Raw genomic sequence first — 25,138 nt, forward strand, 5'->3', positions numbered from 1 at the left:
TTATCAGAAATCCTACCAGTTCATACAGGAAACAAGGCAAAAAGAGAAATTACTGCTGTTATCTATGGCAGCCTTCAGTCAATATAACAGCAGTAATACACTGAGCCCATGGGGTTTGAACAGGATGAAACACAACTCCCAAGTAAGATTGCCACTGAATGAGCAGACATCTATAATTTCAGCTCAATTCCATCATTTTCTGATAAAACAATTAGCATTTAGAATTCAAGAGATCCAACCCAAAGCACATTTGTGGTAATAAACTTGATATCTGTTCCCAGGGTAACACAGCACCCCAGAGCTCTGCCCAAGCTTTTCAGCTCCCCACTTGTTCCCAGTTGGTACAATATTGCTGCTAACTAACCCCACAATATTCTAAAAGAAATGGAAGTTAGGGATGTTGGTCATCTGGGAGACAACTTCCTTCCCTTCTAGATTTACATGGATCCAGGATATGGCAATGATGCTCCCCACAGATTTCCTGCAGGCTGCAATGTGATGCAGCATTCCCTCAGAAAGCTGAGACTGGAGTGATGGAAGTGAACAAAAGCTCTGTTTGGATTCAGGAAGGAATTGAAATAAAGAGCTGATAGCAGCTATCTGCCTCGCTCTCCTCAGCATGTATCACCATGCATCACCATTTCCTAACTCAGTGATGTCACCTTCCTCTTTAACAGTGACAGAGGACAGAATTAAAATACAGATATAGGAGTTCAAAGAAAAGTAAATTGAGAAACTTAAAATAGTTGGTGCATCAACTCATGTAAAAAGAATGGCAATGGTATTTATACTTGTTTCTGGTGGTAGAAACCCCCAATTATTTCAAAATAAACTGAAACAGAAGAGAAGTAAAACCATCAGTCTGGACCAGTGATAGTTGTTCTGCACCTGTTCACTGCTGCAATTATCTCATAGGATAATTCTTTCTGACCATTCTGTGAGAGTTAAATAAGAATCAAAACCCTCCTGGCTACTGGCTGAGATTTTAAGCAAGCAGCCAATTGACTAATGCTGACTGCATTATTTACTGTTTTATTAAAATTCCAGAGTGCAGAAAACTGACATGTAGAGAGCAGCACCGTGAAAGAGAACATAATGCACAGTCAGTGTCTGCAGGACTTTGCTGAAGACCCATGAAATGTAAGTAGTTCCATTCCTTCATCTCAATCAGAATGTAAAGAGAGGTTCTTCAGCTAGGAAATACAGAGATAAACAGACTCACAGCAAGGCAAGGTCAGGCAGTGCAAGGAGAGCTCTGTAGTGCTTCACAGCTGGTCCCTTTGGTCACTGGAGAGTGCTCAGCATTTGGCAATGTGCTTTCTGATCCTTTTACACTGTAATAGGGGTACTTTCATCTCTGCTCAGCTTGTCCACTTCTAGGGTTCAGTTAGCCAGTAGAGATACCAAGCAATTTGTATATCTGAGCAACTCAGACACAGTGCCAGCAATTTCCAGCTCCTGTGATAGCAAGGGCCACTGACCTGTGCTCCACTGGAGCCACAGGCTGCAAGGGTTTCTCCTGTCCTTCTTGTGAACTGCTATTGTGCACCACTGCATGTTGTGCTACACATGAATGCACTCACTGTGGTTCTTAATAAAAGTTTTATTACGACCATGAAGTTTGCAGCAGCAACCTGCAAATAGATTTCAGCTCCCTTAGAATGAAACACTATTACATAAAATGGGAAACACTCACATTTGCTTGGGAATAAACAGTCAAAGATCTCTATTCTGCTGTCCCTTAACTTTGTGCCTTCTCTCACTTGTCCTGATGGCTTTACACAATTTCCCCACCTTCAGTGCCACCTGCAGCAGCATTGTGCCTGTACCACACTTGTCTGAACAGTCCCTGTCTCACAGGGAGCCTGCTTGAAATATCAGGGTTACCATCACATCCACAGTTTCTCAGCACAGGGATCCCAAAGTAGAGTTTGGGTCCCTTGGGTGATCTATTCCTCAGAGAAAAGGGTAATGTTAATTGATATATTTTGTTTTATGCCCACAAGTAGCAACAAAAGAACTGTCAATCATATAAATAACTTACTTTGGTATTTAAATCAGCTTTCTGCAGTCTATCAGATATGAGCATTTCTTTGCTTGTTGCACTGATGAACAATATTCAAATTGTTCATATTATGGGTTATTAAAAAAAGTTGTATAAACTACTTGATAAGACTATAATGATCTGTGTAGTGCAGCAATCACAGTATCTGCCCCAGGGTTTACACAGACATCTATTAGTGACTGTGGAGCTACAACCTAAATGAAAGGTTGCCAAATTTTTATTTACAGTAAAAACTCAAGTAAAATTACTAACTCTAAAAACCTTTGAAATTATAAAAAAAGCTGCTCATCACAGTCTAGACAACTGTGCTACAAGATGTGTGCTTTTCACATCACTCCTTTCTAAAGAAATTACTGATGACAGAATCCAAATGAAACCATGCACTGCTATTCCTTGGCTTGTGGTGTCAGTCCTGGAATTCCCAGGAGTCCCTTAAGCATCACTGCTGGCCTGATGCTCTGGCAGTGTAGCACAGTTTTGAACTGGACTTGCAAGAGCTGGAATTCATCTGCACTGTATTCTGAACTAAGGGAACTTGCTAATAGTTCATGGGCTATCAACTTTGCCTCATTTGGATCATCCTTTCAAATCTCTGGAAAACAAATAGAAAACCTGATTATAGGCACAAAATGACCTTGTTTCTGGTGCAGACCATTTTGTAGTAGATATCTGACAACCCAGAGCTGTACAGAAGCCCAAAATACAATGGGTGCACACAGCACTAGAGTGTACCATGTGCATGAGTTCCATCCAAATCAGGATATCTTCCTGGGATTGTAATAACTTTTACTACTGCACCACCACACCCTTATTGCCACTGGCATCCTTGCCCAGCAGTACATTGTGGCAGTGATTCCAAGCAGGATTCCAACAAAGGGATTCTCTGTAGGAGTTTGTTCATCTGTCCCCAGAAAGCCACCGAGATGATGCAGGCTTAGGAACAATATTACATTGTCAAAACCTTGAAATAAAGAAATAGTTTAATGAGCACTTACCAACAGAATGTCTGTCACAACAGCCCAGTTTACAGACAAAAACAGTTCTCCAAATGCAATAAAAATCTGCAAAACAGAAAACCAGCAGTGACTATACTATACTGTACTATACTCTACTATGCTATACTATACTCTGCTATACTCTGCTATATTCTGCATTGCCCCTCTATATTGTGAAGATGAGGCAGGCTCACTGACTCTGCTTATCTATGCAAGAGTTGTCCTACATACCCATTACTTCTAAATTAAACACCTCTGTCTATGCTTACAAACACTAACTTCATGTTAAAGGTGGGGAGAAGAATCAAAGGTGTTTGAGTCACAAATCCCCAGCAGAAGAGCCAAAATAGGAAACATACCACCCTGCCAAATTAACTGCTATGAACTACTCACCCAAGAAGTGAAAAGCAAGATCTGTGGAAGAAGAAGACTCAGCACAGGTTTACAAAGTGCACAGGGATGCAAATGAAGCCAAGTGAACACCTCTGTGTCAGTACAAGTACTCTTAAGTGCTCCTTCAGAGAGAGAACTTCCAAAATGGGATGGACTCCAAGGAACAGGCAGTCTCCAAACCTTGGTGTCCTGTGGGAAATCCCTAATCCATCACAGATGGAGACCCAGCCATGAGGAAAAGGGGTAGGGCACTGAACAGTTCTTATAGCTGAGCCCTCAGAAAATATTAACCCTTTCAGCCAGCCCTGGACACAGATTGGAGCAACCTGCCCAGACTGAGAGAGACTTAAAGGAAGAAAAGGATTAAAGTTACACCATTGAGGTGGAGCAGTGCTAGAAAGCAGAATCTCTTCAGAAACACAGGCCACAAAGTCACATGGCACCTGGCACAATGTTCTCATCTACTAATCAGACTGATGGCACATTGTTACAACAGGTGCCAGCACTGTGTTTGATAAGGTCTTAGGATGTTGTCTCTGGTTGATAAAAACACAGCCTAGGAAAGGCACAGTGACAAACTCAGATGTTTTTGGAGTGGTGGCTTACATTCTTCTAAGGAGAACTAGACCTAGAATACCCAGGATACCTATAGATATCCTGTAGGTAATAGATATAGATAATAGGCCTAGGATATCCATACATCCTGTGTTTCTTCTCTGTTCTGTTCATTTGTTTTCTTCTCCAAACCAGTTTGGGGAAAAAAGTTCCTTGAAGCACTGATATACTTAGTACAGACCATTATCCAGACATTTCCTTCACAATGCTTTAGATATAGATATTATGATTAATGTATTAAATTATTAGATATAAGGAAGAAATTCTTCCCTGTGAGGGTGCTGAGGCCCTGACACAGGGTGCCCAGAGCAGCTGTGGCTGCCCCATCCCTGCAAGTGTTCAAGGCCAGGTCAGACAGGGCTTGGAGCAACCTGGTCTAGTGGAAGGTGTCCCTGCCCATGACAGGGGAGTGAAACTAGATGAGCTTTTATGTCCCTTCCAACCCCAAACCTGATTCTATTATTCTGTGATTCTATGATTCTAATAAAAGGTATGTTTTGGTATTTCCAACCAAATATATTGATTCACTCATCCAACACAGACTGGCAAATCAAACTGCTGTTCTCTACCTCCAGTCTACCTGGAGCTTGTGGGACTCTGAGGAGCAGAAAAAGACAATGGGTAATTCTTGTGGGCACTCAGATCCCCACTATTGGATCCAAAATAAACTTCACATTTCACATTCTGCTTTGTGTAGACACACTCAGGCCAATCCATTTGTGTTTTCTTCTGGTGTAAAGGTGTTTTTCCACAGGAATACACATTCCTGACGAGTCAGAAGGAAAACCTCTTTGAACAAGCATTATTCTTAGAAGCAAAAAACATGCAAAGTGCCCTTTTGCAGAGAACTGTTGATTACTGTAATTTACTTTACTTTACATGTTAATCATGGTGATTTTGGCTGTGGAGTCAGAAAAAATGCACAGGAGTCTTTCCCCAGCTGTTACCAGATTACAGTTGAAATAGGGTTTACATTCAGTTCCCTCTTACAGGGATTTTTTCTCATTCCTAGTAAGTTTCTGTTTTCCCTTTGACTAAGAATGGAATTTAAGTGATTTATACTTCAGTTTGTATTGCCAAAAGCTTGACTTTGAAGATCAGCTAGTGATCTGGGCCTTTGAAGGTGAGGGCTAAATTATTCTCAGCAAGAACAGTGTGTATTGCACAGCCCCAAACTACACCAACCTTTAAGTATTCAGAGAGCAAAAATAAATAAGAATACTAAATTAGGCACAAAGCATTAAAAATTAACATAAGATTGAGACTTGCTTTAACTATATTTTTGCATAAGGAACATGTTTCAACCCAGCTAAATGCATAGTTACTATTTTATTCTTCAGTGTGGGCACTCTGCAGGACCCCAGGCCCAGTTTTTGTGCTCTGTCTGCCCTTTATTCTGTACCAAGGACTGCTCAGTGTGGCTCTCACAGGACAGATCTCAGCTATGGGAGCATCAGAGCCCACAGCTTACCTGGATACCTTGCCACAAGCCACTGAAACCTCTTAATGGTCTAAAAGACTGCAGAAAAATCTGCAAAATCACCCCTTGCCTCCTCCTCCCCCTTCCCATTCTCCCTAGGATGCCAAAAGACATTTTGCTAATTGTCACTTACAAAAGTGGAAAGGATGTTTATCTGGGCCACCATCAGAGCAATGTAGAGGCACAGGGCAGAAAGGAACATGCTTGTGGCACAGATCAGAGGATCAGCTTTGTTGTTTATCTTCCTTAAACATCTTGCAGCTTCTGCCCCAGCAATAATACCCAGGATTCCTGTCCCAATGGTGATGCCTCCAAATATTAGGCTGGTGACAAAGCAAAGGATTCAGCTGAGCATAGTAAAACTGTACTGTGGAAAAATAAATGGTGTTAGCTTGTACCTGTAGTTTCAGAGGAATCTTTAATAGGGAATTTGAATTTTATTCCATTTGATGTGACCCTCCCACTCCTTCTAAATGGATGCAGTCCCAAGCCCCAGCTGAAGCTATGGCTTTGCAATGGTGGCTGTATCCCCTGGAGAAGATATTTTCCCATTTACAGAGCAGGTGTTATGCACCCAGGCTCAGGGAGGGCTCTGCTCAGTACAATCTGGCCTGGACATGCTGTGATTTAGAGGAGACAGAGTCATTGTGGTTACCCTGTGAATCAATCTAGCCAGCCATCCCTGAAACACAGATGGAGTAACCCTGTATCACAATCTGCTGCCTTGGAAGGGATCCTAGCACGTGGAATCATCCACATCTAAATTACAACCCTCTGCTTAGCACAGCTGAGATGAGTCACTTCTCTATGGGAAACACCTACCACTTCCCAGAAGAGTTCAAAGAATACTGAATAGGTAAGTACTGCCAGATCCACGTAGCATTTTCTGAACACAGGGTTTCCAATACCATTCAGCTTTGTGTGTCTCCAAATGCAAATGTGCTCTTCAGGAACCACAAGTTCATGTTTTAAAAGAATATGTCAGAATAGTTGAGAAGATTCAGCTTCCAAAGGGACTTGCATGTGTGCTTTTGTCTCTGTCCCAGTGAGATCCCCTCAATGACAAAGCAAATCTCTTGCACAAGATCACTGGTGCCACTGCACCACAATTCTCTGAAGGCAAGCAGGGGCAGGATCAATGTATTCTGAGCACAAGCACTTCTGAATATTTTAGAGTGCTACATGGCAAGTTCTGTACATTTTCCTGAACTTTTCTAACTGCAAAGCAAAGTAAGCAGCTGGGACATGATCTGTTCCTTTAAACTACAGAACATCCGCTTCTTAATTTCTTTCTGGCTGATTAGGAACTCAATAATGCTACAAGGAAAAAAAAAGGTATTGCTATGCAAGATAACAAACTTTAAGAAAATTTTTACTCTCCCTACAAGTTCTTCAGGATTCTGATCCATCACTGACTATAGCTTAATAGTGACATTATAGATTGTCACTTGGCAGAATAATCTCAGACATTTGTTCAAGAGAGGCAGTTCCAAGGTGACATTAGTTGACTGAAGCATTCATGGAATTGTGTTCAGAATGTTCATGTGTAAACTGTAGTTGAAATAAACCTGCAGCTGGAATAAAAGAGAATGGCCAAAACTAAACCCTAGCACAGTTCAGTTGACAGGGAGTAGGAAAGTACAGAAGCCTGGTATTGGGGAAAGGCTCCTATGGGATCCTTCAGGGGCTGAGAATGCTCACTTATCTCTCTGATCTGTTTGAGTGTTTGCACAAAGACCTGAACAAAAACTTCACACTGCCTATTTATCTACCTTGAAAGCATCGAGACTTGAATCACTTGTGGTGCCATTTGAGTCTGTGTTTCCAAGGAGTCTCTGTGACACAGTCCTGATCCTTAAACAAAGTCTGAAACTGCTGAACAGTCAGAGGGAAAAACATCTTTAAAGTATCCCTGGACAGGTCTGGTAATGTGCAGCTCAGTTCCTCCAGCACCATCAGGTCTGACACAGTAGTTTATGTTCTGTTTCTTTACATCCCCTTGGAATAACAGTCCAAAGCCAGCCTTATGCTGCTTCTGGCATGAGCTTATGCCAAGGTTATTCTTAAAGCATCCTATAAGAAGCAGTGCAAGAGGTTAAACTATCAAATGCTCTGTTTCACTTCCCTGAAGACTGTGTCTGCTCTAGCAACACTACTGTGGAATAATAATCCAGAAGTGGATTAGAAAACAAACTAGAGGCCAACACCTTCAAATTAACAAAGTACTTAAACTGCATCTGTGAACAGATACAGCCAAACTTCTTAAACTGTTCAGCTTCCCTCATCTGCCTACCCTGAGCCAGACTCCTGGGCTTCACTCCCTTCCCAGTACTGTTCATTGATAAGGAATGTGCCACTGGTGGCATCCCTGGAAGGACAATTCATTTCCCTTGGAAGGATTTTGGGATGACTCTTCAATCCATCTGGTTTTGCTACAACTGAGAAATCACATCTGAGTTTACTCAATTATTCCATTGCAAAAAACCAGAAAAATCCCATTAGCAGAGGATACACTGAAGGTGTGATTACTGTTTTTCCCTTTAATTGTTTTTATCTGGAAAGGCCATGCAATAAGCACTTAGTTCTCTGAAATCCATTACAAAAGTAGAGACTGAAACAAGACTTGGGATACCTCTGGGAGAAGGGGATATTTGTATGGAGACCACTGCCAGGAGTCAGCCCCAGTGCTCACTGTGACTGAGGGAAGCTGTGAAGACTCAAGAGGAACACTGAATACATATTTGTATTCTGGACAACACACTGTGAAGAAACACTCCTCTTCCTTGGTGGGGAAAAGGGATCTACAAAAAGGTGTGTCATGACTACTTCAAATTGTTCTACTAGTGTAAATTCCCCTTCTTATACAATATTTGATACTATTCTTGAATCTTCATTGGTCTGGACATGCTTTGTAAGCAGAGCTCTGCTGGCAGCTATTCACAAGATCCTGGTTTGATGTGATGATCTGATACTACATCAAAATCAGCAAGCTTTCTTCAAGCTGGGAGCAACAGTGAACTCACCAATATGGCATGGATTATAAAAACAGAATAAGAAGATAATAGGCAAGTTACTACAACACAGGATTTAAATATACTTAAATGGGTATTTAAGTAACTTGGGGTGCACAGTCATTTATCAACTAAAAACTCCTTGCTAAAGCTGCTCCTTTTCCCCCACAACTGTTGCTATACTGCTTCTTCCCACGTTACTGAAATAGGGCTGGCAGCATCTTTCCAGTTAACTGAGGGATTATAAACAAACAACCAAAGGGGAGTGTCTCAGATAACTGGAGGCAATTTAACATTCACAGCCCATTGCCTTCCCAAGAAGTGCCTGGTCACATCATGTGGAAACCCAGGGCACTGGGGATATTTCTCTCTCTGCTCTGGGGTGCCCTGACTCCCAGGGGAGCACTGACTCTGACCCCCATTCATGGAGAAAGTTTCCCAGACTTCAAGATAGACTGGAATCCACAAAAGTGTGAAACAGATTGTAGAGAGCAGTGTAGGTGTATCACTTGGTGAGAAATTGAGGTTTTGGGATTTTTAGTATGCTGTGGATGGAAGCAAGATGGAGGGCACAGGCTGCTGTCCTGGGCTGCTTCTTCCTCCTTCTCCATGGGTTTGGGTGGCATTTTGTAATTGGGCAGAAAAGTCTGCATTGAGGGCTCTTGGGGATCAGTTATTGGGTTAAAAGGGAAAATAATCCAGGTGTCAGTTCTTAATTGGATAGTTTAGTCTTAGAAGACCTTGTAACAAGAGATTGTTGGCTATTTTGTGCCTTCTAATGGAAAGCTGCTGAACTCACAGTAGTGAGGCTGTTTCACTGATAAGAAATAACAAACACCTGAGTCTGAACATGAACTACTGTCTCAAGTGCCTTCAATCCAGACCCAGAGAAACCACAACTGGAACCACCACAGCATCCTCCCCTCCCCTCAGGAAAGCAGCTGTGATTGAGCCCCCTGCAGTGTTTCCAGGAATGCTCCCAAGGCACAGCTCACCTGTTAGATGAATTGCAGGAGTCCTGGAGGCATGGTGGGACAAGGCCCTGGACAACCTGAGCTCTGTACAGAAACAGTGGCATCCACATTCCCAGGGCTCCAGTGACAAAGGCCATGGCAGTCAGACCCAGTGAGGAACAGACAAAACTACAGCTGAAAGTACAAAAAAACACCAACTGAGAGATATTAGAAAGAATGGTGTGTGAGGAAAAAAGGGAAAACCTACCTGCAACACCCAGGATTTCAAGCAATAACAAAACAATATGTTCAGACATCTGGTAATCAAAATCCCCTCCCTTGAATATCTGGACTCTGATCAGGCTTCATTATGGAATTCAACAATAAAGTACTAAGTAGAGCAAAGGGTATGACCTACTGATTTAATGTTAAATCCTGGTCTCTTGCAGATTTCATGCCAACTCCTGCCAAAACAATTGCTGTGAATATTTTGATAGCAGAAGTGTAACAATAGAGAGTGAGCAAGAATTTAATGGCTTTGTATGGCTTAGTACCTAAAGGAAAGGGTTCTATGTTCAAGTTTAAATGCCTCAGGTTTTAAGCTGTTTCTGTAACCAGTATAAATGAGAGCAACATCTGGGATTGGGCTGGGCTGGAGCACTCCTTAACTCTACCTGAGTAAAACCAGACTCAATCTCAAGTTTCAGACAAAAGGAGAAACATTTTTGAAAACTGTACAAACCTTGTCTCCTTCCTATCCTATTCTAGGAGAAAATTAAATTTTTGCCAGACTCTTTGTCATTAATAGTTCAGGGGAAAACCCCCTTTGAGATCAATAGGGATGTATGCTGCAAATGATCAGGTCACCACCAAACTAGGGGATTGTTTAGAAATGAACCTAATTCTCCCTTTCCTAAAGATAAAGTGCTCTTGGACTTGATTAAAAGTGGAACCACATAGTTTTTCAGCAGTATGTCTTAATGCTTTGGAAATCAATTGCCCAAGGAAAAGAAAATGGGAATCAATTGCTAAAGGAAAATAAAATTAAAATATATTTTTTTTACGCTGGAACATCTCTGTAGGAAAGCAATTTTGGAGATAGTCTAGTTGTTGAAATGTCAGAAAGGTTCATTTGGGTTTTTGATTCAGGAAAATTAATTTTTTTATTAATTTCAGGATATAATGCCTACAAAAGCAATCTCTAGTGTACCCGCTGATCAGGATGTAAAGAGGATGCAGATTCAGCGGGCAGTTAGAAAACGCTGGATGGTCTGGAAGAACACTCCAAAGACAAACGATGTCCCAGGACAGCGAGTCTTTAAAGGAAAAGCGCTGGACTGGAAGGCAGCGGCAGGCGCGGCCGGCTCTGGCGCAGCTGCACAGCGGCACCTGCTGTTCCCAGAGCCGCTGCAGCGCCTCGTCCTGCCCTGGCACCGCCTGGCACCGCCCGGCACCGCCCGGCTGCGGGGCCACAGCACCGAGCAACCTGTCTATTCCACCCTGCAGGGCAGCTGCATCTTTAATATTTGTGTGATTAAAAGGAAGATGTCATCAGCCAGCCACAGCTCAGCCCATCAAAACACACAGATAATTTATAAAGCATTTTGGGGTCCCACAAACTCTGACCTCATGCACAGCAGGTTCCCAAATACCAAAGAGTGCCTGAGACATGCTAATCCAACCTTCCTCAGGTGCTAAGAATTATAAATAAATTTACATCAGAAAATTGTGCACTTTTACCAATCTAGCTTCTGTAGGGAAGGGAAAATTTAGTAGAAAGTACAGCTTTGGATTCAAATAGGTGCAAACTGCCAACATAACTTTGCCCCCATCCTCGTCCTCAAAATGGGAGGATAGAAGAAGCAAAGAAATTTTTTATCTCTTTTGCAGAATTCCTTTTAAAAAGCAGAAGAAAACTTTTTACTAATGGTATTCCCATCCTCTTGCATAGAGCATGTGGCTCAAAGGAGCAAAGTGGGACTCAGTGGACACATTTCTTATACCACTTACTTCTTGACAAGTGACCCCACATCTTGACACCAACTAGTCCTGGTAGTTCTGTAGACATCTGGCTTCTCATCTGCTCCTCCTATCATGCCAGAGATGCTCAGTGCTCTGTGGGCTGCTGTCTTTCTCTGGATCTTGTGAGGGACCAGTAGAATCAGGAGAAGCAGAGCCAGTCCTCCCATGCAAGGAGTTACCTGTAGACAAAAGGTTGGTTAGATCAAAGATCTGTTTTCTTATAGTGAGAACTCCACAGCAATTCCAATTGCATTATAACCATTATCAGAAAATTGCAGATATGTTCAGAAATAGATGTGTGCTAGTTTAGGTCATATTTGTCAAGAAAATGAGTGACTTTGGTGACTTTGAAGAAAAGATAATAGAGCCTCCCTCTCTATCATACAGGTACAAGATCACTCCTCCCTCTGATTTAAAAAAAAAAAACATGTGAAGAAAGAAAACTGTACTGTATTCTAGCCACAAACACAAGAATCACTGATGCAGCCACCAATGTTACCTGAACAACATCAGAGTTATTCCAATAAATACTCTGCCCCACTCACCTGCATGTGCTAGCTGATTTTGTATTCAAAGGAGTTGTTCCCAACAGCATTCCAGAACTCTGGTGCTACCAGTATAATGGTAATTTTACCTTCAAATTCCTCTGTTTGAGGAGGTCTTGGTGCAGTAACAACCATTCCAAATGTGCCCTCAGGTAAGAGGAACATCAACACCTGCCTGGCTGCTGTACAATTTCACCTACAGCTATCAGAGCTAGGCAGAAATCTGCCACTTGTCCTGCAGGAAAACTTCTCCTAAACAGCACATTCCTGACCTGTCACAGGGTAGGAAGTCCTCCCACTGCTCACCTTTAACACAATGAACATAAAGAATCCAAACCCCAGTGATGATTTTGATGTTACAGTGGATGAAAGTGACTCACCCTGAATGCCCAGTGCCAGTCACCTGTGCTTTTTGCCATGCCAGCTGCCAGCATATAACCACAGCCACTGCAAAGAACAGAGAGGAATGGTCAGTAAGCACCAGTGAATTTTGGATGGCTGAAATGACATGTCCTGCCAGCTAAGGAGAATGTTCTGTCATAGTTTTCCAAAGGGATAAACAGAAATAACCCCCATGGTCTGTGCTAGTCTGCTTGCCAGCCAGTATTAAACAGAGCCTAACTTCCTCAGAGCAGACTTGAGATGATGACAGAAATGTCCCAGATTCCTCTTGGAACACATATTCTGTAGAATGACGCTGCAAACCCGGATCAAAGAGCCCATAAAACATTTTATTACCTACTCCCTCCTGTGCTAGCCAAAGGAATTATGCCCTGCAGGAATTTCTTTAGTTTTAATCTGTCTTCTGGGCCCAGCCTTGGCTGCCTGCTCTGATACAGAGTATGCCTCTAAACCATTTGAAAAGCTCTTCTCCACCTTTTCTTCAGAAAAAATGTCAATTTAACTAAAAGAGGAGAGGGAAGTACCAGTTCCTCCTTGGGAGACACTTAATGGAGGGTTCTTGAAAAATCTGTCAAATAAACTAATATCTAAAAGCTTTTGTCTCCCAAAACACAGAAATAAATTACATACTCTTGTGCACATTTTTCTTTTAGAATTGATTCAATATTTTATTCAAAGCCAGAGTTTCCAGAGTCTAGACTCTCCCTAAAAGTGTTAGGGGGAAAAAGTGAATTTTTCTAAAGGTAGGTAGAGAAATACACCTAATCAGCTCTATTCAAACTTGCCAAGGAAGTGACAAATCCCTTTGTAAGAGCCAATGAAGAAATACATCAAAATAAATCTGATTAGGGCTCAGGGTATATTGAATTGCAGGTGTGGTCAGACAGAATTTCAAAAGGCCACTGCAAGAAACCAACCTGCCCACTGGAATGAAGATGTAGAAGATAGATAACACTGTGGTCCTTTTTCCTTCCTCAAACAGGTCTGCAATGATGGTAGGTGCTATGGTGGAGTAACTGGCAGAGCCAATGCCAACCAGTCCTCGTGAAAGAACAAATATCCTGTAATGCTGCAGGGAAAAGACATATTAAAGTCAAAAAAAGTCCATGCAAGAAAGAAAAGAGGGGCATTTCAGTGGTGAAATCAACCAGAGGAAATCAGAATTCCTTTTGCCTGTGTCTGTATTCCCTCCACTCACACCTGCTCCCCTCACATCTGCACAGCAGTGACTTCTCAGAGTGACACCCAGAGGGAATTTCAGGACAGGGTGGATAGAGCACATGTAACCAACAAGCTGCCACACTGTAAGGTCATAAACAAAAATCATTCAGGACAAAAATAAAACCCCATCAATCACAACAATAATGTGTGAGTTCTCTATTGCCTAGGCTGGACTCCAGAGTCCTGGAGTATATTTAGTCCAGGCTTAAGGCTTGGGAAATGAGTGGTCACTGATGCTTTTCCAAATGTGATTAGACAAGGACTCTATCAAGTCCTGCAAGATGTATGCAGATTATTTTCATAGCACCCTCTAAAAAGCAACATACTGACTGAGTGATGAACGAGCTCCCCAAGGTCACACCAGACCAGAAGAAAATCCCAGCTCCAAGGATGATCTTCCTGTTGTAGCGATCTCCCAGGTACCCAAAGATGGGGGCAGCCAGCATGTAACACAAGGTGAACACTGAAAATCCAACAATGAACAAAGACAACATTTATCAAAATATTTAGTCATATGGACTGCTCAGCCCTCAGATAAACTCAGGTTATTTTACAGCAGGGGTTAAAGGCAGGCGGAGTTTCTAGGACTAGGAGGAGGATTGGTATTTGGAAAAAGACAAATGCAGACTCAAAATATCTATTCAGCAATAAAATGAATGTGAATTGAATTGATGTGAATTGAATTAAACAATGGGAATGTATCTGAATTACTCAACTTTCTGGAGAAACCCTTCATCTTTTGTGATTCACATACTGTGGGATTTTTGAAGAACCCAACTCCAGTGTGACTTTCAGTTTTGCACTATAGTCAGCCTGCCCACAAGTGGAAGTGAGCAATGCCACATACAAGGAGGAACTAGAGGAGCTAAGTAACTGGACTGTGTTTTAGGATACAGACTACAGAGGGGCAAGGCAAATTCAGCTCTCTGAACTGAGCAGATTTTATTACCTGTCTGCAGTAGACCTGTCTTCCCATCACTGAGCCCAAAGTATTTCTGTATATCCAACAGGATCCCTGCAACAGAGGCACACATTGAATGACAGCAAAGCACCCTGCTGATCCTGGTAACTGCCAACCCAAAAACAGGGCTTGCAAGAACTGCAGCACATTTAGATCTTAGTTTAGATGTAAACCATTACTCTACCACAACCACAAGATGCACAGATAATTAAAAATTCTTATCACTGTAGATATAATGATCTTCCACTATAAGGGTCTTATGAGAGTTAGTTTACCCACTGCTTCAACCACTCCTGTTCTGCTTATTTTGCACCATTAGCACCTAAGAACATGAAAAATTTAGATTTCAAAGTTTAATGGACACAATGCAGAACAAACCAGTGGATGTTCAGACAAAAAGGTAATCTTCTTCTCTATACCATGCCAGAGCTGCAGATCTTCCATCTCACCTATCTTGTATTTCTATTTACACTGCTGAAAACCAACTGAAAATAGAAGATACTACTTTGAAAAAGCATACCTGTCCTCCAAGGTTGAAAGATATCAATTATAAAAGACATTTACTTCTCATGCCACTTCAATTTTGTCAAAATAGATGAAGTCATAGCATTGTTAAGAGGATGAAACCACCACCACTTAAGAGAACAAGTTCTGTGTAGTTTGCCTGCTGTGCTCACAGGTGCTCATCTGCAGCAGGAGGGAGTGGGTGAGGTCAGCGAGAGGCCCCCCCTTCTCCCTTCTCCCCTTCTGTGTTTTACACATTGTGCCATGAACTACACTGCTCCAGCCACTTAAAAGCAGTGTGGGACCACTAATTTAAAGCTAAATCCATGTTCTCCCCATGTGGCTGCAGCATCAGTCCACTGACTATTTACTGATGTGACTTCAAGTCACTGTAGATCAAGGTCCAGCCTAACAGCAGCTCCAGAGGTTTACAGCTGTTTCTCAGTGACTCTTGAACATATTTTACATGTAGGGGTTTCCTAATGGTTTCAAAAGTTTAAACAAGAGATTTAGTTCAAACATTTTACACCATTAAAACAGGACAATCAATTCTATCCTTCCTTTCTGGCAGCCAGTGATCAATGCACAGAAATATTGTATTAGAGGAATTCAAATTTGGTCTCGTGGAGTATTTAGAACAAATCACAGCTAACAAGACTTGAACAGAACCACAACTTCATCTCAAACTAACATTCACACTGAGCACCATTAAAATGTCATCCTCTCCACATAACTAAAATAACTGACCCTTCCAGATCCTGGCAAATTATAAGGAATTGTTTTGAGCAGTTTGGTGGACAGAAAAGAAGGGATATGTCAGCATGGTCACTAGTTTCAACAGACTGAAATCAGCAGACAGCTAGGGGAAGAGCTTGTTTTCTGTGATGCAAACACTGTCACAGTGTGGGAGCAGAACTATCCGGAAACCACAGCTTGGTAACTGCTGCCAGTTCACTTCTGAGCAGATCCTCACAGCTCCCCTTCCTCCCCTTCCTGTGAGCTGAATCTGACAGCATGGTCAGGCACTTGGACAGCCAAACTCAAATGTGCTGCTGCAAGAATTCTGCAGTGGCACAGAATTCCAGCAGGTGAGCAGTCAGTGCATATTGCTGTGTACAACCTGCAGCTGACAGACTTCCCCATGGCCCAGGAGTCACAGAACCCAGGAAAATGGGGTTTGGTCATGTAGTGTAACTAAAGGGGCTGTTTCAAAGGCCTGGGCACTGTCCCCACCTCTGCTCCTGAATTCCTGCATGTCCCTGAAGGTACCTCACTCACAACAGCACAGTGGGAGAATTTTAAGCTCTTAACTGGTTCAGGAGCCTCTGAATAGTTCAAAGCCTGGAATGAGCCAAATGCTTCTTGTTCTTAACCCTCCAAGGGGATACCCTTCTAGCATCCAAGCTCTTCCTTGAAGGTATTTTCATTCTCTTCTGTCCCCTGCCCTTCTCCAAGGAAAGCTGCTTGACAACAGAATGCACACACAGAAGTTTTTCACTCACAGCCTTGCATTCAGCATGCACCCCTACTGCACTCCTACTTTGCTTCCTTCCCTCTTGTGTTGCTAAAAAGTACTCAAAAAACCAAGCTCAAACTCTGAAACCCACTACACTCTCCATTTCTAAAGACACTGACTGAATGTCCTAAATTTCTGAATGGTCAAAGTAGCAAAATTACTTTGTATACTGTAACTAGTTATTAATTCCAAATTCAATAATCCATCCTTTGGGTTTTTTCAAGGTTTAAAACAATTCTGTTTCCCAGGCCACTCAGAAGTAAAATACAACAAGCTCACAACAAGTGTTTCCCCTATTTTCTAAGTCAGATCTCTGGAAGCATGGGAGATACTTAGGAGTAGTACTAAATAGAAGAATTTACATAGACCACAATTTATATGGGAGAAAAACCCCATATTTTCCCTCCAGTTTACTGTAAGCAACTCTTGGTTGTTTTCAGCTGGGAAAAAATAGTTTAAAAATCATATTTTGGAGGAAGGATATTGTTTATTAGACAACAAGTCATAACTTGGGTGGGGGAAGGCTTAAGGAAGTGGGTCTCTATTCTTTTTCCACAATCATGTTTCACTCTTAATTGCAGAAATCACTCGACTGCCAGCAGCTCACAAGGAAGTTAAGCCTCCCCTAAGCAAACTACACTACCATGGATAACAAAGTTATCACAAAGATCACATAGTTCTTGAATTTGTAATGGAGGGAATAGCATCAGTATTCTTCAGCTAAAAGAATAACATATAGAATCTACTAGGTGCAAAGAAGGCCTTGTAAACTGCTCTGCACAGTAAAGAGAAGCTCCTTACTCACATTTCTGTAGAATCCAGCCACAAAAATGGACCAGTTGCCCTGTAAGCTAAAGTCTGTTTATAAGAGACCTAGATTTTAAAGTACTCTTTTATTTTTACAAGCATTCTACGAACTATTAATACCTAATAAATTCCTCCTACCTAATAAATCCCTCCTAGCTATTTTCAGATTTATAACTGGAAGCTTCATTAAGAGCATGATCAACAGGTTAAAGCAGATAAATGAGAGAAAGTAAAAAGACATAAAGCATATCCTTACATTAGAAACATTTGTAGAGCTGCTAAGAAATTAAATTTCTTTTTCTTTAGAAGAGAAAAATGGGTTCTCACCTGGCACAATGAACCAATCAATGAAATTTATCAAATTCCCAAAGCACAGCACAGCAACAACCAGGCAATCCCTCTTTGCTGGGCTGTTCCTTGGCACAGCCACTGAGGGACACTGGGTCCCATCTGCTGCAGCAGCTCCATAACTCTGTCCCTCCAGCAGTGGCTGGAGCAGCAGGTTTGTGTCTTCATGCTCACAGGGGGGTTGCATGTCTCAGTGCAGACACTCAGCAGGGATGTTGAAGCATTTCCTCACACAAAATTGATGTGTTGGGGCTATGAGGAACTTCAATCACTACGGTCATTTCCGGGCTGAAGCACAGGCACTGAGAACTGAAATGTTCCTTGCAGTCAGAAGAACTTAAAAGAAAAAAAAACTGCAGTGCTGTGTTTTGCAAAAGTGGCCTTGAAGACAAGGCAAAGTAAGTGTAAACAAAAGCAAGGTAATCCATTGTGCACCCAAGAAATAAAACAACTCCACAGTGATCACACAGAAACTACAAATGCAAAAATAACAGTATTCTATGTTGTCAGTGAGTTGTCAGAGCTAGAAATAGTCTTTCTGCAGACGAAAGGAAAGAAAGGAAAGAAAGGAAAGAAAGGGAGAAAGGGAGAAAGGGAGAGAGAAAGAGAGAGAGAGACAGAGAGAAAGAGAGAGAGAGAGAAAGGAAAGGAAAGGAAAGGAAAGGAAAGGAAAGGAAAGGAAGAAAGAAAGAAAGAAAGAAAGAAAGAAAGAAAGAAAGAAAGAAAGAAAGAAAGAAAGAAAGAAAGAAAGAAAGAAAGAAAGAAAGAAAGAAAGAAAGAAAGAAAGAAAAAGAGAAAGAAAAGAAAAGAAAGAAAGAAAGAAAGAAAGAAAGAAAGAAAGAAAGAAAGAAAGAAAGAAAGAAAGAAAGAGAAAGAACACAATCAGCCTTTAAAACAGGGATGTTTTCCCTTTTCTCCCCCAAACAACAGGTCCAAAAGGGGAGGAGGAGAGGGCACAGGAAGGCATTCTTGCTCTTTTGGTGCATGTAGACACTTTTATCTGCCTTTTTTCTTCTGTCCACTCACATTTTTAGAAGTATTCAGTCACACGTCTTTTGAGCGACTTTGTGGATTACAACTTGAGAAGCTAATTTATTTTTTTCACTCTGTTAATAAAATTTAAAGTGAAAATTACCAGCAAACTCTAAGAGTTTAAGAGTGAGGCAGCTAATTTGAAGAAGGACTGCTTATGGTTCATGACTCATGCATGAAGACACAGGTCTGTGGTTGGGCTTTTTTTAAGAACTGGGTATTTCACACTTTAGACTAACTGATAAACAAAATAGCACCTACCATTTTTGGTCCTTTTGCAAAATGCACACTCCTTTGCTTCCATGTGCACAACACTACTATTTCATTCTATCTTCTCCTTCTTTTATCTCCATTCTCTGCTGTAGACCACAGGATGTTCTCTGAGCACTGTCACCCTATCCCAGTGCTTAACTAACACAGCGAAATCAAGAGGTCCTTGGAAGTTCTGAGAAGCAATAAAGAATCAGCACAATATTGTAGACAGTAAGAGTTTTATCTCAATCCCAGTGGTGCACAAAGGCAAATCTGAATGACAATTCCACCACCAATTCACTGCCTGTGAGCAGCTGGAGCTGTGGCTGTGCTGGATTCACTGCTGGGTGAATCAGAACCACTAGTGGGCTTGGCTATTTGCTTTAATCAGAACCACTCTGCTGGGCTTGGGGAGTTCTGAATTTGTTCATGGGGAAAGTCCCAGACTAAAGGGTCAGAGAATTCCTTCAGGATTTGGCCCATCTCCTCCCATTTCCCACACCTGGGTCTACTCCTGGGTCAGGGGTCTCATCAGCCCCTCTAGAAATCTCAGCCCTCATTCTGGAGAAGCTGCAGGCTGTATAGAGGAAGCTTACCAGATTGAATACCAGAAAGATGATCTCTTTTACATTCAGGGGAAACTGAACTTTCTCCAATAGTGAAGTAACAGATTCAGAGGAGAAGAAGGAAAGCAAAGGCTGAAAAGCCCTTCCCCTGCTCCTCCTCTAACAAACTGGATGCATAACCATAGCCATGAATTCATACCTGGAGCAGACCCTAGCATGTTTATAAACTTCTTACAAGTCATTACCACCAAGCCCAGCAGGATAGCTATTCTGGTCACTGCCCCTCTGCTGTAAAAACTATGTATTAGGGACAATACTAGATCTATTTCTGGATAAGAAAATAAACCTAGGGACCATAGAGATATTAAGATCTCAAAAAACCCCTAGGGACCAGAAATTCATGCAAGCATTCACCCCAAGAGACATTATGAATTCAAAAAGCATGGCTATTAACTGCTTTATACAAACACAGAGTAATGGCAACCAAAATGCACTCAAAACAGGGGTTTTTCCACTTCTCTCCGAGGAATCCTTCCCGAACCGGTTGGGGGGAGAGGCCGTGTGGGTTTGCTTTCTGGAGGGGCCCCCTTTTGGAGGTTTTCTCCCAAATTTGCCCTAAACCAGAACAAAATTTGGCGAATCAGAACCACAATTCCATCACCGGTTCACTGCCCGTGAGCAGCGGGAGCTGTGGCTGCGCTGTCCCGCTGGGTGGCGCCCCAAGGCCGGCACGGCGCCCGCCCGGCCCCGAATCCTTTGCCGGGAATGTTTTCCATGTTTGATGCCCAGGCACAGCTCAGGCCTTGTAAGGAGCGACTCACGGGGCAGCTCATCAGGGTTTAACTCTCACTTTGGATAGTTTCAGTGTCTCTTGATCGGAGTATCCAGGGCAAATCCTGTATTGCTCTCGGTGACGTTCACTGCTAGAGCTGATGTTTTGACATGGCCAAAAGCAGGTTTCTAATATAACTGCTGTGGCAGAACACGATTCTGCTTTTATAGGGCAGAACTTCCAAATTCTGACTCTTTCTTTGGAAAATTTGGAATTTGGAAATTAGAAGGGCATATAGAAGGCCACTATACAATACAAGTCAACTTTTGTCAGAGCGGAACTTCCAAATTCTGACTCTTTCTTTGGAAAATTTGGAATTTGGAAGTTCTGCTCTATAAAAGCAGAATCGTGTTCTGCCACAGCAGTTATATTAGAAACCTGCTTTTGCTCATCTCAAAACATCAGCTCTAGCAGTGAACGTCACCGAGAGCAATACAGGAAAAAGATTAAACAAAATGTTCCTCACAAACACAAAACCATCAGTTCTAGACACTTCTTTTGATTCTCTTTTTGCCCTTCATTAAAGTTTCCAGATACCACTTCATGCTTTTTGTTGCTGTACTACCTGGCCACTGGTGCCATCACCTCTGTCTACACATCCCCTTCTCCCTTCCCTCGATGTCACAGGCACCTCCTTTGACCCACTCTGGGTTTCACTGCTGGGTACAAATCTGCAGTGGTTTTTGGAAGGGCCCTGTGACTTTGCCTTGCTCAGCTCCTATAGCCACCACTCCTTGATAGCCACCTTGCTTTAACTGCATGCTTGTCCTGTTCTCCAACCACAATTTTCATGTTTGCACCAAAAACTTCCACCCAAAGTTTGTGACAATCCTCATTGTAGGCATATAGAATGCCACTATGCAATACAAGTCAACTTTTGTCAGGCAAGATCACAGCTCACTTCGTTATAGCCAATTAAAATTTTTCCTTATTTGTTCTGTCAGTCAGGCAGTTCCTTTCTTGGAACAAAGTGTAGTGTTTGCCTCCACAGCTTACCCTGTCGGTGCCAGGTGCCCATGCAATATAAAAAGCAGCTTTTTATGCCTGTCATACTCCTTCAGGAGCTCTGCTCTCTTGGTGGCTCATTTGAGCACGAGATCTCATAGCTGTGCCATGCAGTTAAACCCCCCCATGAGAGCAGCAAGTCACAACCTCATTATTCTCATGTTTGGCACTACTCCTGACACAGAGCAACATATTTTCTTACACTATTTGGAATCTGGCTGAGGTACCAAAAGTTGTTTTGATGGCTGAACCTGACAGAGGCAACTGAGCCCCCCCAGATGAGCAGAGACGTTTGGTGATAGTTAAAGGGGTTGGTTGACCCTCAGCAGGACAACAAATGTGCCATGTCTGAATCCTGACAGAACTGCACTCAACCTATGTGAGAGCTTCTGGCTTTCCCTGAGAGGATTTCCAAGTATTTACTACAAAATGCCTTTGAATGCATTTATTTATCCAAATATCCTCTAATGGTGGATGCTGCCACATCTGTGAACAGCTCTGGAGGTTTGCCAGAGCTTTCCCAGAAAGATACATCAGAAGGGCATTAATAGTGAACCAAGATGTCAGAAAGATATAAATTGAAAATATATTGTTATCCTGATTCACTCCAAACCATTTTCATGCATGTAAAGAAAAGAAGCTTATTAAGCCACTGAATAGCAAACAGCAACAAAATCTAAACTAAATTAAAAAACTAAGTATGAAAATAATATTCATTGTTGACTAGATGTAACAATATTGATTTTAGAAAGAAAGAAATAAGCTGCTTTTGGTATCTCTGTCATACATTATCCAGCCAGAGAACATAAAGTAACCAAAAGAAAATACATACTTGTGTGTATTTGCAGGTATATATTTAATTGCTGCAACATAGTTAGAACCAACAAGCATGCATTTAATGCAGAACATATAAGACTGGTCTGCATTTTAAGGTGTATGTATTTTAAGCCTTTTGTGATGGAAGTAAATTCATAAATCATGAGATTCTGCAAATAATTGACATTTGGATTGGTTCACAACATAATAATTTTAGTGTCTGACAAGATCAAAAAAGTGAAGTTTAACATCCATCTGGTAGACAGACAGCTCAATAAATGCATGTCCAGACCCACCTGAAATATTCCACTCCAAGAAGATTCAAAGACAATTATAGTGACTGCAAAAGAGCTGCAGAGTGAGACATTCAGGTAAGAGGCTGTGGGGGTTTAAGGTTTGTCACTACTTGCACAAAGGCTGCACCATAACTCACTTTGGTTTTGAACCCAGTGTGCAGTGCTAAAACGTAAAGGCAGACTTGGAGTGAGACATGAACACCTGGGCTGCATGTCTGCAGGGGCAGAGGTTTGACAGCTCAAACCAAGCAGTGACCAGCCTGACAGGAGGGCAGGCAACTCAAGAGGTGTGATCATGTATAAAAGCAGCATAATTTTCAGTTACAGATTTATTGCAGAATCAACACTTGATCCTGTTCTCATAAAAGTCTATATTACAAAACTCCAGAGATGACTCATCTACTAATGTGGATATTTTTCTTGCCTTTCAGCCCTCCAGACTGATGCACATTTGCCAAGCTGTTATTGCCTTGGAATACACAGCTGAGAGGGAGGGAGCCCAAGCACTCTCCTTCCAAGGGAAGTTTGAGAAATTCTACACCTGGACTTTTTTGAATCTGCTCTATCTCTGTGTGCTGCTTGCAGCTACATTAGCCATGATGTCAAAAGCTGTTAGGAAATATTTAGTATTTTAGCATGAAATTTCATACCTGAATAATCAAAACTAGATTGCCAACAGTCTTTCTTCACCTTTGCAGGCACAACTACATGTGTGAGCCATTATTTAATTTGAGTCTTTGTCCATATCTGCCAGACTAACAATCTTTATAGTAGTCCACTACTACCAAAAAGGTCAAGAAAACCAGCTGGACCAGTTGACCCACTATACACTTAATTGGAAAATATCTGTTAGGAGGATTCTCATTCTGTGAGTTTCAATAAATGCTGGTTTTAGTCACCACATCCTTTTTTACCTCCTCACCTTGAATTTCTTTCTAAAATGCTTTCTTTCTTATTGCGTGAGTAATAGCACAAAACCCAGGGTGGATTCACTGGAACATATTCTAGCATTGTGATAGCAGCAAATAAAATTTAAAAAGTATAAAACCTACTATTTCAATATTACTGACAAAGCTCTGTATAGATTCCTACTTCCTGGAATGCAGATGATGCTTTTGGTTGGGCAGGGAAGCCAGTTCAGACTCTTCTCCTTCATCTTTTAAATTAGGAAACAAAATGCAGCTTTACAAAAAGGTTCTTGGGGTGCTTACCTAGATAACTTATCTCCCAGGTGACATTCTCCTTGGTTGTATCCCTATAATTCTGTCCCAAAAAGTACAGCAGAAGAAATTACAGCTCCAGCACATAATCACAGAGCAGCAAAAGATGAAGACACTTCAATTCTATTAACTGCTCCCTTCTTCTTCTCTGGGAAAACAGAAAGAAAAGCAAAGACCTCCTTTGCAAATGAGAACATTTTGCATTAATATCAGACAAAGGAGAAAGCTGCACATTGCTGGAACAGAGCTGCCTCTTCCAGCTGAGATTTAGTCAAGCACAGAGCAGCTCATGGAGGTCAAGAGAAGTGAGGAATTGTAGTAACTGTGCACCAAAGATGCTATTTCACCTACCAGCTTATCTGCTTTGGCCTTCACCATTATTTAAAGCTTATCTTTATTGTTATAGCTGATAAGAGAATTTCTTGCATTTTGGGATTCTGGATACTTCTGACACAATTATAGCAGAAAAGGGCTGTGGAATCTGCTTGGATTCTGGAAGAAGACAGTGGAATTAAATGTCTATTTAACCTATGTTTGACCTTTATACCACAGTGAAACATTCATCCCCAGAAGAATCATTAGTTGACCACTGCAGTCTTCACTGTGATACACCAGAGTCCTTTTCATTAAGACAACAGCAAAGGAGACAGGAGCCATTTATTATGAGACATGACAAACAGACAAGCACTGACAGAACAGAAATTGAGACCTTTCCCTATGAGGCCTTTCCCTATGAGGCCTCTCTCTTTCCAGCCTCACTACCTCCAGACTGAAGGTAGAACTGCAGTGAACACAGTATTTTGATCACTACAGAAAATGTTAAGGTCAGGGTTAACTAAGAATTAGAATAAACATTGATTTAAATTAAAAATAATCTAATTAAGTATTGAGACTGTAAGTGTTGAGAATGTCTTTATTTCCCAGAAGTAAATCCTGCACAAAGAGATTTACTATCATTCTCAATGCTTCCAGCAAGGCACAGTGAGGCTGTGCTCACCCTTTTGGGAAGAGTAGGTCCATGAATTCACTATAGCCATGCTTCATTGACAGCACTGGGAAACAAATTCTGACAGCAACAAAAGAAAATTTGGTCATTTTTAAGCACTAACTCCAGGATGCTTTTTTAAAATTATAGTTATTATGCAAATTTTTTTAAGTTTTTAAAGTTATAATTCAATTTAGATAGGGAATTGAGATTAAAATACCTCAATAGTATCATTGATAGGTACCCACCTTAGGCAGAAGGCAGCTCCCAGTTCAACAACAAGAGAACAAATGGAG

At 41.6% G+C, this 25,138-nt stretch overlaps 1 protein-coding gene across 1 annotated transcript in view; it reads right to left on the minus strand.

Annotated features, from left to right (window-relative positions):
* LOC128944152 (protein spinster homolog 3-like) overlaps positions 1–23,907 on the minus strand; it is a 28,975-nt gene extending 5,068 nt beyond the window's left edge. The window contains exons 1-10 of the mRNA XM_054287284.1: positions 23,849–23,907; positions 17,818–18,174; positions 14,652–14,717; positions 14,029–14,165; positions 13,399–13,550; positions 12,460–12,526; positions 11,523–11,713; positions 9,555–9,707; positions 5,682–5,871; positions 3,061–3,126 (exon numbers count right to left, since the gene is read on the minus strand). Coding sequence (XP_054143259.1) covers positions 3,061–3,126; positions 5,682–5,871; positions 9,555–9,707; positions 11,523–11,713; positions 12,460–12,526; positions 13,399–13,550; positions 14,029–14,165; positions 14,652–14,717; positions 17,818–18,025 — 1,230 coding nt within the window. The 5' untranslated portion in view covers positions 18,026–18,174; positions 23,849–23,907. The remainder of the gene's footprint in view (positions 1–3,060; positions 3,127–5,681; positions 5,872–9,554; positions 9,708–11,522; positions 11,714–12,459; positions 12,527–13,398; positions 13,551–14,028; positions 14,166–14,651; positions 14,718–17,817; positions 18,175–23,848) is intronic.
* Between the last annotated feature and the right edge of the window lie 1,231 nt (positions 23,908–25,138).

This window comes from Melozone crissalis, unplaced genomic scaffold, assembly GCF_028551555.1.
Source record: "Melozone crissalis strain CALT ecotype California unplaced genomic scaffold, PUWL_Pcris_2 ptg000057l_1, whole genome shotgun sequence".
Lineage (NCBI taxonomy): Eukaryota > Metazoa > Chordata > Aves > Passeriformes > Passerellidae > Melozone > Melozone crissalis.